Source organism: Esox lucius, chromosome 20 (assembly GCF_011004845.1).
Source record: "Esox lucius isolate fEsoLuc1 chromosome 20, fEsoLuc1.pri, whole genome shotgun sequence".
Lineage (NCBI taxonomy): Eukaryota > Metazoa > Chordata > Actinopteri > Esociformes > Esocidae > Esox > Esox lucius.
Window position 1 is genome coordinate 17,465,673 of NC_047588.1, and position 18,445 is coordinate 17,484,117.

At 43.1% G+C, this 18,445-nt stretch overlaps 1 protein-coding gene across 3 annotated transcripts in view; it reads left to right on the forward strand.

Annotated features, from left to right (window-relative positions):
* The window catches only part of LOC105019156 (DENN domain-containing protein 4B), a 50,833-nt gene that overhangs the window by 13,777 nt on the left and 18,611 nt on the right, over positions 1–18,445 (forward strand). For all 3 annotated transcript variants that reach the window (XM_010885102.5, XM_020041099.3, XM_010885103.5), the window contains exons 2-5: positions 7,787–8,104; positions 9,949–10,201; positions 10,455–10,524; positions 10,642–10,811. In XM_010885102.5, the coding sequence (XP_010883404.5) occupies positions 7,787–8,104; positions 9,949–10,201; positions 10,455–10,524; positions 10,642–10,811 (811 nt within the window). The remainder of the gene's footprint in view (positions 1–7,786; positions 8,105–9,948; positions 10,202–10,454; positions 10,525–10,641; positions 10,812–18,445) is intronic.

An 18,445-nucleotide genomic window follows, 5' to 3' on the forward strand; every position in this document is an offset into this window, starting at 1 on the left:
TAAGCCTATCATAACCAAAGTCATACTGTAGGGCACTGGAAATCTCTCATGTAAAGAAGTAATTCTAATCCACTTAGAATTTGGTAGTTTATGGAATTTGTACTTTCATAGCCTTCTCATGTCAGTAGTCTGTTTGGATGATACCTGAGAGTGCAATCAAATTGTACATGTCACCTCTTGTTAGGGGTTTGCTACAGTTAAAACATTTCGAGAGGAATGTCACTGTAAAACAGTGGTAGGCAACTACTTTTGGAGGGTTAAATAACATTAGTTATTAAAACAGGTGTGGTTGGTATTAACGTTGGCTTCTGGTTGTCGGTAATTTGGATTTTAGTTAAAGGAGCATTGTGTAGAATCCAGCCTTGTAATGTTTACAAGACTGACTTAAGTCTGAGTCTGTTTGCAGAAATGGAATTTGTAATATTCATTATAATTATACATAAAGTATTTAAGTCTAGTCTGATCATAAAGGGTTAAACATTCTTGATTGAAGGCTCCAACTTAAGTTATACAGTATGTCGGGTCCCCAACACCTGGTACAGTGATGGAAAATAGTATGTAGATTTTGTACGTTTGCCCATTGACAAAGAAATGATCAGTCTATAATTTTAATGGTAGGTTTAATTGAACAGTGAGAGACAGAATAACAACAAAAAAATCCAGAAAAACTTATTTCAAACATTTTTATTAATTCATTTGCATTTTAATGAGTGAAATAAGTATTCGAACCGTCTGCAAAACATGATTTAGTACTTGGTGGCAAAACCCTTGGTTGGCAATCACAGAGGTAATTTCTTGTAGTTTTGCAGGTTTGCACACATCTCAGGAGGGTTTTTGTCCCACTCCTCTTTTCAGATCTTCTCCAAGTCTTTAAGGTTTCGAAGATGACGTTTGGCAACTCAAACCTTCAGATTTTCTATTGGATTAAGGTCTTGAGACTGGCTAGGCCACTCCAGGACCTTAATGTGCTTCTTCTTGAGCCGCTCCTTTGTTGCCTTGGCCGAGTGTTTTGGGTCATTGTCATGCTGGAATACCCATCCATGACCCATTTTCAATGCCCTGGCTGAGGGTTCTCTCCCAAGATTTGACGGTACATGGCCCTGTCCATCGTCCCTTTGATGCGGTGAAGTTGTCCTATCCCCTTAGCAGAAAAACACTCCCAAAGCGTAATGTTTCCACCTCCATGTTTGATGGTGGGGATGGTGTTCTTGGGGTCATAGGCAGCATTCCTCCTCATCCAAACCCTGGCGAGTTGAGTTGATGCAAATAGCTCGATTTTATAACACATTCACCCAGTTCTCCTCTGAATCATTCAGATGTTCATTGGCAAACTTCAGACGGGCCTGTACCTGTACTTTTTTGAGCAGGGGGACCTTGCGGGCGCTGCAGGATTTCAGTCCTTCAAAGCATAGTGTTACCAATTGTTTTCTTGGTGACTATGGTCCCAGCTGCCTTGAGATCTGCCTTGCATTTTTCTGGATTTTGTTGATGTTATTCTGTCTCTCACTGTTCAAATAAATCTACCTTTAAAATTGTAGACTGAATTTCTTTGTCAGTGCAAAAACGTACAAAATCAGCAGGGGATCAAATACTTTTTTCCCTCACTGTACTCCACCCACCCATTTCAGTATTTCCATGTCATCATGAACTCGAACGAGGACATTTTATCTCAATACAAGGCTGCCATTGCTAGGAGGCTGAAACTTTGCCTCAGCTGAATCTTCTGACAAGACAATGACCACAACCACACCTTGAACACCACAAAGAAATGGCTGAATATTATATTTTTCTGTGGTCATCTCAGTCTTCAGACTTAAATTCTATTGAAAACCAGTAGTTTGATTTAACAAGGAATTTCCATAAGCCTGGAACATTACAATATAACTCATTACATCAGTTTTTTTCTTTTGTCTCTATCAAAATGACAATAATTTCAGGTAACTGTTGTTATAATGGGTTAAAATCTGTGTGAATCAGGTTGCTATGGCAACATGCAAGGTGTACTGTGAGCATGGAGAAGGTAGAAGAGAGGGGCGAATGCTTTGTGTCATGGTAGATTGAAAGAGTAGAATGGGAGTAAAAAACTATTATCTGTCCGCCCAATTTGTACTTGAATAGATTAAAACAAAGTATATTTTGTATTTGGGGAGTGACACCACACAAGTTTTGATGTTTTGAAATGATACAAGGACTGTCGGGTTAAAGTACATACAGTCAGGGTTAATTTGAATGTATTTCCATTAAGGCTGCAAGATTTGTATAAAATAATGAATCAAAAGATTTCACAATTACCATTATGATATTCAATTGTAAATAATCTCACTTCAAAATAGAGATAATAGAAATCATAGTCTATATAATGTGCTATTAGACTGAATAAAAAACGTGCTTTTCAAACATTTAACACTATTATCTAATTTTTAGGTGCTGCCTGTGTCAAAACATTCAAGGACTCATTTAATGCAATGTCGTTTGCTGTGTTTGTGGCGTTAGGCAAACTTTCTCAAACCTTGATGGATATTATGTATGTACTGTAGGCACCGACATTGCCTACAGTACATACAGTGTAGGCACTGAAACACTTAACCATGCTGATGTGTATGTGGGACCCTATTGACCCTCTCGTTAGCTTAAAGCAGACATCTTGGCTAGCGGTTGCAGTCTGAACTCAATATATTAAGACAGAGTAGTGATCGTTGCTCAACCGTTTATGACAGTGTTTTTCTTACTTTCAACAATTTAGGTGATGCTATTTATTACGCTGAGCTTTGTAAGTTCTTGTTCTTCCTTGCAGTTGGCACGTGTTCGAATGTAGTCTATGTCCCCTCACATGAAATCACGTGTTGACCCTGTACACACAAAAGGGGCATTGTTAGCCCAACTCCCATTTCGGCTTGTATTGTGGTGATGCTCTTGAGTTGGTGTGAGTGTCACTGTACCAGCTACCAAGCATCTCTCCACTGTGGACGTCCAGCATGATCTTCCTGTAAATGGAGACCCTGAATAGCACCCCTGTCACTCCCCGGGGCTCTGGCTGAAGACCAGCTGCAGGCAGCAACATTATGTCAAGCACAAAGGCTCTATCTCCAGACAGATTTAATCCCTAACAACTCTGCTCTAATCTCGCAGGTGCATCGACGGGCAAGAGGGTTTGCTTAGATTGTTTTAAAAAGTATGCCTCTGTGCTGCTTCAGCGTGGGTCTGAATTTGGTCCATTGCACTTTCAGCAAAAACTCCCCTCCCTTTGTCCTGGCTGTCTTTGTTAGTATCATGGATATTTCCAGTGCAGTGAAAGAGCCACCTTATTTTATATTTTTTTGCATATGTTTGTCACGGTTCATCAGATCTTCAACTGACATTTTCAACCCACTTTCTCCCTAATGCCTAAATGCTGTGAACACAGAAATATACTGATACCAATTGTACATGTTTTGTCTATAAAGCCCTTTTGAACAAATTCCCACACTATAAAACATCTTTACATTCTGTAGAAGCTGTTCCCACCAAACAAGATAATTGCATTGGCTAAACCTTGGTGTCCCAATAGCCTAGGTATCTTTTCTAGGTCATCTTTGGCAATAGCTGCTATTTCTCTCTCCTCCATCACCTAACCATGTCCCTTTCTGTCTCTCCTCCATCACCTAACCATGTCCCTTTCTGTCTCTCCTCCATCACCTAACCATGTCCCTTTCTGTCTCTCCTCCATCACCTAACCATGTCCCTTTCTGTCTCTCCTCCATCACCTAACCATGTCCCTTTCTGTCTCTCCTCCATCACCTAACCATGTCCCTTTCTGTCACTCCTCCATCACCTAACCATGTCCCATTCTGTCTCTCCTCCATCACCTAACCATGTCCCTTTCTGTCTCTCCTCCATCACCTAACCATGTCCCTTTCTGTCTCTCCTCCATCACCTAACCATGTCCCTTTCTGTCTCTCCTCCATCACCTAACCATGTCCCTTTGTCTCTCCTCCATCACCTAACCATGTCCCTTTCTGTCACTCCTCCATCACCTAACCATGTCCCTTTCTGTCTCTCCTCCATCACCTAACCATGTCCCTTTCTGTCTCTCCTCCATCACCTAACCATGTCCCTTTCTGTCTCTCCTCCATCACCTAACCATGTCCCTTTCTGTCACTCCTCCATCACCTAACCATGTCCCTTTCTGTCTCTCCTCCATCACCTAACCATGTCCCTTTCTGTCTCTCCTCCATCACCTAACCATGTCCCTTTCTGTCTCTCCTCCATCACCTAACCATGTCCCTTTGTCTCTCCTCCATCACCTAACCATGTCCCATTCTGTCTCTCCTCCATCACCTAACCATGTCCCTTTCTGTCTCTCCTCCATCACCTAACCATGTCCCTTTCTGTCTCTCCTCCATCACCTAACCATGTCCCTTTCTGTCTCTCCTCCATCACCTAACCATGTCCCTTTCTGTCACTCCTCCATCACCTAACCATGTCCCTTTCTGTCTCTCCTCCATCACCTAACCATGTCCCTTTCTGTCTCTCCTCCATCACCTAACCATGTCCCTTTCTGTCTCTCCTCCATCACCTAACCATGTCCCTTTGTCTCTCCTCCATCACCTAACCATGTCCCATTCTGTCTCTCCTCCATCACCTAACCATGTCCCTTTCTGTCTCTCCTCCATCACCTAACCATGTCCCTTTCTGTCTCTCCTCCATCACCTAACCATGTCCCTTTGTCTCTCCTCCATCACCTAACCATGTCCCTTTCTGTCACTCCTCCATCACCTAACCATGTCCCTTTCTGTCACTCCTCCATCACCTAACCATGTCCTTTCTGTCTCTCCTCCATCACCTAACCATGTCCCTTTCTGTCTCTCCTCCATCACCTAACCATGTCCCTTTCTGTCTCTCCTCCATCACCTAACCATGTCCCTTTCTGTCTCTCCTCCATCACCTAACCATGTCCCTTTCTCTCTCTCCTCCATCATCTAACTTTCTTCTTTTTCTGACTCTGTACCTGCCTTTTGCCTTCTCAATGTTTAGCTTTGTTTGGCTAGAAAATAAATCTGTGTCTTACACTAAATATGGCTAGTTAATTATTACCACTGTAATCTCTAGCTAGGTTTGTATAGCTGTGGATATTAGCAAGAGTTGTAATCACTGATATTCAGAAATGAAACGACAAGTATGTTTTCAATGATAAAACATCCAAATTACTTAACCTATACAAAAATATTACCGGAGTTTAGATGATACACTATGTCCAAAAGTATGTGGACACCTGACCATCACACCTTCAGTTAGGTCTTCACACCAACCTTGTCTAACCATGTCTTCATGCAAGAAGGCGGTGATCATGAAATCTACAAAATCTTTGTTTTAGATTTTTTTTCTAAGTTCACCACTTTTAGTTAGCGTCTAAATTAATAAAAAACTAATTACGGACAACATAACCTCATTGTCCTCAATGGTAGATAAGGTTCTGAAAGGTAATACATTAATTATTAAGAGATAAATATTAGATATATTCTCAATGTTGTTTGTCCCCCTCCGGTTTCCATTTTATCATGTCAACCGGACACACATCTTTCTGCTGTGATTGCACATTGCTCATGTTATTGAAAAAACATATTTTCTGCCATTCTCTGTATAGAGCAAATGAGCAGTTTGCTCTTTTTTTCTGGTTGATTCTTTCCAGTATGGTTCTTTTGTTTTCTTGATTTTTTGGGTTCCATCTGTTACTTGTCTCGTTCTATGGGGTCAAGTTTTATTTAAAAATGTTTATGGCAGCGAAGGCCCTTCTTGCCTTTTCTCTGGTTAGCTTTGACGAAGATCAGGTTTAACCATGTTGACAAATATATTTTAAATTACCCTCGAGTCGCAAGAGGATTGTGGCCAATATGAAGAAATGTTGGACATTCGGGTAATCCAGCACTCAAAAGTGTGTGTGTGTAACAGAGAGCCTGCAGTGCATCGCATTACCCTACACATAAGGCATTATGAAAAAGGGAACCAGCAATGATTACTTCAGCAATTTCAAGGAACCCTGTGTTAAATCCACAGATTCAGTGTCCTTGACAAGCTCCCCACAGGACAACACCTTTTTATCATTGTGCCACTATAATATATGCCTTAGGGCCCAAGGGATTCATTATAATGCCTCGTTTTAGTATCAAAAGATGCAGTAAATATTTTGACAAGACAATAACAGACTACAATATATTGTTTATATGAAATGATCACTTCCTGTGCACCAGTGTCACTAAGAAGCTACTTATGAGTTCTGGAAATATAACAGGAAACAGCCTGCAAGAGACCACTTCCTGTTTGCCAGTTAACCTTTGTAGCCCAAATTGCATGGATTTCCTCAACTTTCAATTTTTCAAGGCCCTGGTAATAATATTATGTTTCTACTCTTAAGACATATTCACTAGTACTGTTAAACCTGTGCTAAATACTTTGTGACAGGTGTTCTTGGTAGTATGCTAGTCCTAGTAGTCCTTTATCAGAAAGCAACAAACCCTGGGATATCTGTCAGCCTCAAGCCTATTATGATTGTTGAAGGAACAGGAAAATTAAATCACTCTGAATGTGTTAAAGTGGGATGTCAGTAGGGAGAGCCCAGGTTACGTAACTGTAAAAACTCTTACTGCAAGCTGTGACACAACAACATCCTATTTTTATGCCCTCCATCCCAGCCCCTCCCTCCTAAATGCACTTTAGTTTAATCACACATTGATTTTGAAACCAAGCACAGTGGAAATAAAAACTTACTAACAGTGCTGACTTAATGAATTATCTTCTCTGTGAGGATGGTCTATCCATTCAGTATAAATGTGCCTTAGACAATTTCTGATAATTTTGTTACCAGTTTTAAATGAGTTGCTGTTGTCTTGCTGGCCAGTAATGAGAACCAGGTATTGTGTTATTCTACTCAAGCACTAACACTAACAGCTGTTCTTAGGCACTCCACACCCCACAGAGATGCCTTATTGCTGTTATAAATTGTTTCCCAAAACACCAAGAACAGTACAAATGTGTGTGATGTCATACCATTAGTATACAGTCTGTTATAAACTGTGTGGTTTGAATCCCAATGCTTATTGGCTGATAGCTGTGTTATATGAGACAATATACCACAAGTGTGACATTACATCACATTTTACCTATCTAATTCCATTGGTAACTGGATTATAAGAGCTATAAGTCATCTTGGAGCTTTGTGAAATATTGCCAATAAACCGCATTGTGGCATGCCTAAGAAGAGCTCTTAGCCGTGGTATGTTCATCATATACCACATGCCCTTGTGCCTTATTGCTTAATTATAAAGAGTGGTTTGAATGCTGATTGGGGATGTGAGACTATATGGGACGTGTATGACATCGGTTTTTACTATTCTAATTACCATAGGAACTGGTTTATAAGCGCAATAAGACGTCTGGGGTTTGTAAGGTACTGCGAATATACCATGGCTGAGAGCTGTGTCTAAGCACTCCATGATGCCTTGTACCTAAGCACAGCTCTTAGACATGGTTATTGGCCATATATCACACCCCCTCGTGCATTATTGGCCATACACCACACCTCGTGCATTATTGCCCATATACCACACCCCCTCCTGCATTATTGGCAATAAACCACACCCCCTTGTGCATTATTGCTTAAGTCTCATTCATCGCCAACTGTATGTAAAACTGATTATGAAAATCTAAACTGCTCACCCAACTGTATTACAAAAGACATCGCACTCTGAACTGGTCCCATGTTAAGCTGCCCCTCTCTTTCTTCCCCTTTCTTTTCCCTTTCTCTTTACAGTGGTGGGCGGACAGGCGGCATGACGGAGGAGAAATGCCCCCAGCTAGTAGACTACTTTGTGGTGGCAGGACTGGCTCCTGGGGGCTCTGCCCCGCTGGATGAAGATGGCCAGAAGAGAGGTGGCCGGGCAGTGGAGCCGGTCACAGACCTGGCGGTGATCGCCCGAGGCCTGGGAGAAGAGGTGCCCGAGGGCTTCACCTGTATTGAGAAGACCCAGGGGGGCCACCCAGCCGAGCTGAGTGCCGGACTCATAAACAACCCACACATGTACCTGTGTTACCGCCGGGGGCATGACAAACCTCCGATCCTGGATGTTGGGTGAGACTCTAGCAGCCAGGAAAATAACTATTTCATCCCATGTTCAGACTGGAGCCACAGGCATTAACACAACATCCACATAAAGGTCTGCGTTTTGTTTGGGGTTCACATACTGCAGAACTAGTGTAGTGCATTAATAGACATACTGTATGCTACAACCATTCATATCTGACCCCAGAAAAAGATTTGGCTGCCCAAAGCTTAAAATACAACCTGTTTTCACCATTGGAGTTGCAGGACAACAAGCTTTAACTTACCTCCTCGAGATCAGTGGTAGAAGCAATGGCTGGGGTACAGCTAGGGGGTTTGAACATGAATGTAGGGAGGGGCAGTTCCCACTGCTGCTCTGTAGGAAAGCACCATGGTCTTGTAGTGGGTAAGAGCTTATGTTGGAAGCTAGTGGGGTGTGTGAAAGAGCAGGGTCACGTGGGGAAGGTCTTGGAGTGGAAAGGCTTTCCCATGGAGGAATCAGCTCTGTCAGGGCGTTAAGCCTTGAGGCGGTGGGCCAACGTCCGAGCAGAGTTTTGCGTCACCGCCTGGGTGTCAGAACGGAGGAAGGAGAAGGGTAGTTGAGGATCATCCTCATAGCGGAGATTGAAGAGACCCAGCGAGGATATGATGGGTGACTAGTTTAGAGAGGAGAGGGCCTGGACAGGACCTATTCCCCTGACAGTCTGCCTGCCCCACACAGGGCGTGAACCAGTGACACCCTCCCTGATAACGTTCTAACCGTTATACAAGAGGTATCAACTGAATTGACCCATCTGCATCTTTACAAGGTAGCTGGAGTGATCTTATTGTAAGTTCTTAAACTGTTAGAAATACCGTAACAAGAATTTCTCTATTTTGGGCACATTGTTGACAAGAATACCCGTTTTAACTCTGCTAGCAACCCGTGAATTTGATCTTACCTTGTGTTATTGGCCACCTTTTTTTTTCTATTTCAAAAGTCTCCGCAGGGCATTACAGCAACCAGGCCAATACGTGTTTACAGCAATTGAACCTGTGATGATTTTGGTGAAATTCTTGCTTAATATTTATGTAGCCACAATGCTGAGTTTTTGTGCTGTGATTTTGACACCCCGATGCACGTCATTCCAAACCACAAGTGGACTATAAACCCCATCCAATTTCTAAGCTGAATACAGCTCGTCCTATGTAAATGGGATGTTATTATAATGAGATCTTCAACCGACTTGACAAATTGCTGATAACTAATTAATTGATAAAACTTCACTTACAAATATATTGTGTGGTGGTTTCACCTAGCTCTCTTATAATGCCTGTACGTCTGTAATGCCTGTAAGTCACTCTGGATAAGAGCGTCTGCTAAATGACTAAAATGTAAAACACAAACCTTGTATTAAATGAATGGAACCAAACACCCTTTTTATTATTATTGTATTATTCTGACATAGTGACATGGTTTTGGGAACCGTGACCGAACAGAACAGGAGCAATGCTTTTCAAAAAAGCGCTTAAGTTTAAAAAGCACTTCGGTCTTGCTGTAAGACAGTAATCCAAAAAATGTGTCTACATCTGAATGGCTGAAAAGCTAAATATATAGCATATTTAGGAATAGCCTGGTCATTACGAAACTCAATTGAGATGTTCTGGCAGGTCACGTGAAGAGCAGTTCATTCTGAGTTCAAGCAGTTTTGTATGAAAGAATTGGCCTGAATTCCTCTACATTGACGTTAGAGAAACTAAAAGAAAGTGATGGGTTGCAGTTATAAATACTGCATGACTTCGATGCACAGAAACAGCGAATGGCAGTCTAGTTAGTAACACTGACTCACTGTCCTGACTCTGCCCTCCCCCCCCCCCCCCCCCCCCCCCCCCAGGGTGCTGTACGAGGGTAAGGAGGCTGTGAAGCAGGGCTGGTATGTAATCGAGACCACACCCTACAGCCGCTCGGCCAGCCTGAGCTCTGGGGGGCCAGCCGCCCACCGCACCTTTCTGACATACCGCCGGGCCCACGAGTCCCAGGCCCTCCACACCCTGGGGGTAACTGACATCTCCCTCCTGCTGCCCAGTAAGGGCGAGGCGGCCCCTCACACCTTCTGCCGGGTGGACAAAAACCTCAACACTGGCATGGTAGGTCTAAAGAACTATCTGTTTTCCACACAGTAAATTCTGTTTTATTGCTAAAATACGTGACCGCTGGTTCAGTAGATTTCTTTTTTGCTAGCAGTAGCTAAAGTTTATTGAAGTTTATAATAAAAACGAAACCATTGATTACTTTCAGGGAAATCTCTTCCGTCATTTTGTAAAACAATGAAATCCCCCTTTAATCTCTTGCCCATCGTCGGTCCCCCTCTCTCTCACTGCTTTGTTGATCTCCCCACAGTGGGGTCCAGCCTTATACCTGTGTTATAAGAGAGCTGTAGCCAAAGCCAACGCCCTCGTCTATGAAGCAGGTAAGGGTTCCATAGTCACAGCAGCAGTCATCCTGCTGAGTCTCAATGTGACTTTATACACAGAGAAGGCCTATTTACCTTGACTTCTCACAGTTAAAAGGTGTGTGTGTTTCCCAGGTCTCATCAGTCGGTATCCGGAGGCGGACGTGGAGTCGTTCCCCCTGCCAGAGTCTGTGCCGATGTTCTGTCTGCCGATGGGCGTGACCGTGGAGAGCTGGCCCCTCAACACCAAGTACCAGCTCCCGGTCTTCTCCACGTTTGTCCTCACCAGCGCCAGTGGAGACAAGGTGGGTGCGCCAGGCTGGCTCTCAGGCATTCTAATACACTAATACTCCACCATGGTTACACTGTCCAATACAGTAGGTTATAGTTCAAACTCAATAGGAAGGTTCTTGTAAATAATGTCAGGTGGATGTATCAGTTTTTGTTCTTTGTCAGTTTTGTCATGAGCTTAATATATATTTCTCTGATGTAGAAATGGTGCACTCCATCTTGGATTCCTGCAGTAATATTGATCAATGATCATTAATTATCAAAGTAGTAGTAACGTTTCCTCATTATTAAATCCAGCCAGCAAGCAAAGTAAGTTCTGATGAAAGGTTCGTTTATTGTATGCAAATTTATATCATCCTAGGATTCACCCAGGATAAATCTACCCCCTTTCTTTAAACCTTTCCAAGCCCTCCTCAGACCTATTTCAAGCCAAATCACCCCAGTGTTTTTCCCTTGAGCCTTCATCATCTCCATCACCACCCTCCTCTTCTCTGCCTGCCTCCTCCTCTCTTCCCTCTGTGTCCTTTCAGTCTGGCTCACAACACGGGAATTCTTATTCCCTGCCTTGTACAACAGGTTGAGCTGTCTATTCTCCTTGTAAATAAAACACAACAAGGACTCTTTAACTACAAAAACAATGGCTGTTAACTAGTATAGCAACAGTATGTTTACTAATGCTATGATATTAGTGCTGAAATGGCTACCTTGAAGAGATGGGGTTCATTTAACAGAAAGATAATGGAAACAACATTATAGTGACAAAATAGTTCATAATGCTCACCTTTGATTGGCCACTCTTTGTTTTTCCATCCTTCAGTCTGAACACTTTCAAAGCCTGAAATCTTCTAGTCATGTCCTCTAGCAGAACATCCACCTTGGCTTTGTATTTTCTCTCCAACTCCAGTTTTCTCTTTCTCCATAGGACCTCCATCTTTTTCATCTCTCTCCTCTTGTCCTCCAACCCTTTCCTCACTCTTTTAAACATTCTATTACATCGTTCCTCAAAATGGATTTGGTCCGGTTTTCTTCTGTCATTTCCCAGTGCCTTCTGACGGCAATTTACAGTTGTGGGATCAGTGGGAGTCAGTACAGTTTCTGCTGTTTGGGATTGATTTGGAAACTCTGCAGGTTCCACAGTTTGTGAGTCAGTAGTAGTCTGTGTGGTTTTCACCGTTGGGGAGTCTGTGATATTCTGGGTGCTTTCAAAGATTTTGGAGTCAGTGCTGTCAGAATTAGTAGGATTCAGTGTGGTTTGTACTGTTCGGGATCCCTCGGTTTGAGAGTCAGTGGAAGTCTGTGCAGTTTCCACTGTTTGGAAGTCATTTGGAGTCAGTGCAATCTCCATGGTTTGAGAGTCAGCTATGTTCAATGCAGTTTCATCTGTTGGGGAGACAGTGAGATTCGGAGCCCTTTCAACAGTTTGGGAGTCAGTAATGTCAGAATTAGTGGGACTCAGTGCAGTTTGCACTGTTTGGGATTCTACAGTTTGAGTGTCGGCTGGAGTCTGTGCAGTTTCAACTGTTGGGGAGTCAGTGCTGTCAGAATTAGTGGGTCTCAGTGTAGTTTGTCCTGTTTGGGATTCCACGGTTTGAGACTCAGTGGGAGTCACTACAGTTTCCTGTCTTTGGGTGTCATTTGGAGTCAGTACAATCTCCATGGTTTGAGAGTCGGCTGCAGTCAACGCAGTTTCATCTGTTGGGGTTTCAGTGAGTTTCTGTGCATTTTTTACGGTTTCGACGAAAGTGCTGTCAGAATTAGGGGGACTCAGTATGGTTTCTACTGTTCGGAATTCCACAGTTTGAGAGTCATTACGAGTCTGTGCAGGTTCCACTCTCACTGTCTGGACTTTTGGGGAGACAGTGTGAATCTGAACACTTTCAACAGTTTGGGAGTCACTGCTGTCAGAGTTAATGGGACTCAGTGCGGTTTGCACTGTTTGGGATTCCACAGTTTGAGTGTCGGCTAGAGTCAGGTCAGTTTCCAGTCTTTGGATGTCATTTGGAGTCTGTGCCGGTTTCATGGTTTTGGAGTCAGTGCAGTCAGAATGAATGATAGTTACTGCAGTTTGTACTATTGGGAAGTCAGTCAGAGTCTGTGCAGGTTGCATGGTATGTGAGTCAACAGGAGTTGGTGCAGTTTCCACAGTTGGGGGGTCAGTCGGATTCAGTGCAGGTTCTCTGGTTTGGGAGTCTGCTGGAGTCAGTTCATTTTTGACTGTTAGTGAGACAGTGATATTCTGAGCCCTTTCAACTGTTGGGGAGTCAATGCTGTCAGAATTAGTGGGTCTCAGTGTAGTTTGTCCTGTTTGGGATTCCACGGTTTGAGACTCAGTGGGAGTCACTACAGTTTCCTGTCTTTGGGTGTCATTTGGAGTCAGTACATTCTCCATGGTTTTAGAATTGGTTACAGTCATTGCAGTTTTGACTGTCGGGGAGACAGTGAGTTTCTGAGCACTTTCTATGGTTTGGGAATCTGTGTTGTCAGAATTTGTAGGACTCAGTGCAGTTTCTACTGTTTGGAATTCCACAGTTTGAGAGTCAGTGGAAGTCTGTTCAGGTTTCATGGTTTTTGAGTCAGTGGGAGTCTGTGCAGTTTCCACTGTTTGGAAGTCATTTGGAGTCAGTACAATCTCCATGGTTTGAGAGTCGGCTGCAGTCAACGCAGTTTCATCTGTTGGGGTTTCAGTGAGTTTCTGTGCATTTTTTACGGTTTCGACGAAAGTGCTGTCAGAATTAGGGGGACTCAGTATGGTTTCTACTGTTCGGAATTCCACAGTTTGAGAGTCATTACGAGTCTGTGCAGGTTCCACTCTCACTGTCTGGACTTTTGGGGAGACAGTGTGAATCTGAACACTTTCAACAGTTTGGGAGTCACTGCTGTCAGAGTTAATGGGACTCAGTGCGGTTTGCACTGTTTGGGATTCCACAGTTTGAGTGTCGGCTAGAGTCAGGTCAGTTTCCAGTCTTTGGATGTCATTTGGAGTCTGTGCCGGTTTCATGGTTTTGGAGTCAGTGCAGTCAGAATGAATGATAGTTACTGCAGTTTGTACTATTGGGAAGTCAGTCAGAGTCTGTGCAGGTTGCATGGTATGTGAGTCAACAGGAGTTGGTGCAGTTTCCACAGTTGGGGGGTCAGTCGGATTCAGTGCAGGTTCTCTGGTTTGGGAGTCTGCTGGAGTCAGTTCATTTTTGACTGTTAGTGAGACAGTGATATTCTGAGCCCTTTCAACTGTTGGGGAGTCAATGCTGTCAGAATTAGTGGGTCTCAGTGTAGTTTGTCCTGTTTGGGATTCCACGGTTTGAGACTCAGTGGGAGTCACTACAGTTTCCTGTCTTTGGGTGTCATTTGGAGTCAGTACATTCTCCATGGTTTTAGAATTGGTTACAGTCATTGCAGTTTTGACTGTCGGGGAGACAGTGAGTTTCTGAGCACTTTCTATGGTTTGGGAATCTGTGTTGTCAGAATTTGTAGGACTCAGTGCAGTTTCTACTGTTTGGAATTCCACAGTTGGAGAGTCAGTGGAAGTCTGTTCAGGTTTCATGGTTTTTGAGTCAGTGGGAGTCTGTGCAGTTTCCACTGTTTGGAAGTCATTTGGAGTCAGTACAATCTCCATGGTTTGAGAGTCGGCTGCAGTCAACGCAGTTTCATCTGTTGGGGTTTCAGTGAGTTTCTGTGCATTTTTTACGGTTTCGACGAAAGTGCTGTCAGAATTAGGGGGACTCAGTATGGTTTCTACTGTTCGGAATTCCACAGTTTGAGAGTCATTACGAGTCTGTGCAGGTTCCACTCTCACTGTCTGGACTTTTGGGGAGACAGTGTGAATCTGAACACTTTCAACAGTTTGGGAGTCACTGCTGTCAGAGTTAATGGGACTCGGTGCAGTTTCTACTGTTTGGAATTCCACAGTTCGAGAGTCATTGTGAATCGGTGCAGGTTTCATGTTTTGAGAGTCGGCTGCAGTCAATGCAGTTTCATCTGTTGGGGAGACAGTGAGATTCTGGGTGCTTTTAAAGGTTTGGGAGAAAGTGCTGTCAGAATTAGGGGGACTCATTATGGTTTCTACTGTTCGGGATTCCACCGTTTGAGAGTCATTGCGAGTCTGTGCAGGTTCCACTCTCACTGTCTGGACTTTTGGGGAGACAGTGTGAATCTGAACACTTTCAACAGTTTGGGAGTCATTGCTGTCAGAATTAGTGGGATTCAGTGCGGTTTGTATTGTTTGGGAGTTATTGGGAATCCGTGCAGGCTCCACTGTTTGAGAGTCGACTGCAGTCAGTGTACTTTCCACTGTTGGGGAGACAGTGAGATTCTGGGTACTTTCAAAGATTTTGGAGTCAATGCTGTCAGAATTAGTGGGTCTCAGTGCAGTTTGTCCTGTTCTGTATTCCACAGTTTGAGTGTCGGCTGGAGTCAGGTCAGTTTCCAGTCTTTGGATGTCATTTGGAGTCTGTGCCGGTTTCATGGTTTTGGAGTCAGTGCAGTCAGAATGAATGATAGTTACTGCAGTTTGTACTATTGGGAAGTCAGTCAGAGTCTGTGCAGGTTGCATGGTATGTGAGTCAACAGGAGTTGGTGCAGTTTCCACAGTTGGGGGGTCAGTTGGATTCAGTGCAGGTTCTCTGGTTTGAGAGTCTGCTGGAGTCAGTTCATTTTTGATTGTCGGGGACACAGTAAAATTCTGAGCACTTTCTATGGTTTGGGAATCTGTGCTGTCAGAATTTGTGGTACTTTGTGCAGTTTGTACTGTTTTGGATTCCACAGTTTGAGAGTCAGTGGGAGTCAGTGCAGTTTCCACTGTTTGGGATTCATTTGGAGTCAGTACAGTTTCAACATTTTGGTAGTCAGAGCTGTCAGAATTAGTGGGTCTTTGGACACTTTCTACTTTCAGGGATTCCACGGTTTGAAAGTAATTCCCAGTCACTGCTGTTTCTATGGTTGGGGAGTCTGTCAGAGTCTGTGCAGGTTCCATGGTTTGAGCGTTAATGGGAGTCAGCACTGTTTCCATGGTGTGGGAGTCAGTGTGAGCCAGTTCTGTTTCCATGGTGTGGGAGTCAGTGTGTGTCAGTACTGTTTCCATGGTGTGGGAGTCAGTGTGAGTCAGTTCTGTTTCCATGTTTTTAGAGTCAGTTTCGAATTTATCCTTTGTATGGATCTGTTAGGACAAAATGTTAAATCGATAAGCCTATATGGATGTGAGACCACCTTCACAAAGACTTTCAGAAAATGGCAGTGTTAATACAGTTGTGCTCGTAAGTTTGCAAACCCTGACAGAAATTGTGAAATTCTGCCTTATTTTTTTGAAAATATGACTGATCATGCAAAAAACTGTCTTTTATATAAGGATAGTGTTCAAATTAAGCCATTTATTATCAAAGAGTTGTTTGGCTCCTTTTTAAATCATAATGATAACAGAAATCCCCCAGATGGCCCTGATCAAAAGTTTACATACCCTTGAATGTTTGGCCTTGTTACAGACACAGTGGCACACACAGGTGCAAATGGCAATTAAAGGTGAATTTCCCACACCTGTGGCTTTTTAAATTGCAATAAGTGTCTGTGTATGAATAGTCAATGAGTTTGTTAGCTCTCACGTGGATGCACTGAGCAGCCTAGATAAGAACAGAAAATAACTGTCAAAAAGACCTGCATAACAAGGTAATGGAACTTTATAAAGATGGAAAACGATTTAAAAACACCCCTAAAGCCTTGCAAATGCCAGTCAGTACTGTTCAATCACTTATTAAGTGGAACATTTGGGGAGCTCTTGATACCAAGCCAAGGTCAGGTAGACCAAGAAAGATTTCAGCCAAAACTGCCAGAAGAATTGTTTGGGATATAAAGAAAAACCTACAGGTAACCTCAGGAGAAATACAGGCTGCCCTGGAATAAGACGGTGTGGTTGTTTGACACGCCTCACAGCTTCTGGCACACTGTAATTTGGTGTGACGAGACCAAAATAGAGCTTTATTGTCCATAAGCGTTATGTTTGGAGAGGGGTCAACAAGGCCTTTAGTGAACAGAATACCATCCCCACTGATGTTTTGGGGGATGTGAGTTGTAAAGGCACTGGGAATCTTTTGAAAATGTATGGCAAGTTGAATGCAGCATGTTATCAGAAAATACTGGCAGACAATTTGCATTCTTCTGCAGAAAAGCTGCGCAAGGGACGCTCTTGGATTTTCCAACACGACTCTAAACACAAGGCAAAGTTGACCCTCCAGTGGTTACAGCAGAAAAAGGTGAAGGTTCTGGAGTGGCCGTCACAGTCTTCTGACCTCAATTTCATCAAGCCACTCTGGGGAGATCTCAAACGTGCGGTTAATGCAAGAAGACCCAAGACTTTGCATGACCTGGAGGCATTTTGCCAAGAAGAATGGGCAGCTAAACCACCTGCAAGAATTCAGGGCCTCATAGACAACTATTACAAAAGACTGCACGCTGTAATTGATGCTAAAGGGGGCAATACACAGTATTAAGAACTAAGGGTATGCAGACTTTTGAACAGGGATCAGTGCATTTTTTTCTTTGTTGCCATGTTTTGTTTTATGATTGTGCCATTCTGTTATGACCTACAGTTGAATGTGAATCCCGTAAGATGGGAAAAAAAGATGTTTTGCCATGTATTCTCTACAAATGGTACATATATTACCAATTCTCCAAGGGTATGCAAACTTTTGAGCACAACTGTACATAATGAATGTATAGGCTGGATTACCGAAGTATGGCAGCGACGTCTGGTCCTAGATCTGCCCCTCTCACGCCGGACAGTTTTCTTGTCATCCTGAGAAAACAAAAGGTTTCAATACCATCATGATAAGAAGACCATGGCATGAAAAATGAATCACTATTAGCATAAAGGGCACATTTGAGTTTTTCTTTCACTCACTGTTATTGGCCTTCTTGGGGGTGCTGATAAACTCCGGCCACGATTCATAATGCCAATCTTTTCCGACTGTGAGTGCAATGTTTGGGTCACAGAATCAGTGTTGACTATTTGCTTTGTATGGATCTGTTAAGACACAATTAACAATTCTGTTTTTAGTTTGGCAAAGACCACTACCACATCTGCTTTGAGGCCTTTTCACAAAAGGTTGTTAGGAAGTGGTTGCGTAAATATAGTATAACTAATAAATGTATGGGCTGCCTTACTGAAGTCAGGCAGTGGTGTCGGGTCCTTGATCTTCCTCTCTCACGGTGGACAAAGTTCCCCTTCTCCTGTGTAAAAATAAAGATTTAATTTCATCATGTATGAGAAATTGCTAGACAAGATGAATAAGGTGCGTATGGGATCAATAAAACAGACATTTGGCTTTAATGTTTTTTTAAAAGTTACTATTTTACTCACTGTTTTTGGCCTTCTTGGGCAGATAGACAAACTGCGCTTGCGATTCATAACTTCCCTCCCTGCCTTACGAGTGTGTTTCACTGTTTGAATGACAGAGTCAGCACAGACACTCTGGGGATGGTTTACAGTAGTGCAACATTGTCGGGTCCTGGATTGGCCACTCTGGGTGGACGTGTTGGTTATTATCCTGAAATAAATAATGTTTTATTATCAAAAACATGGATCAAACATTATTGCTGTAGGGCATCAGATAAAGCTTCCAGCTCCAAGGTGAAAGCTATGTCCCTGAGCAAGAAAGTTAAC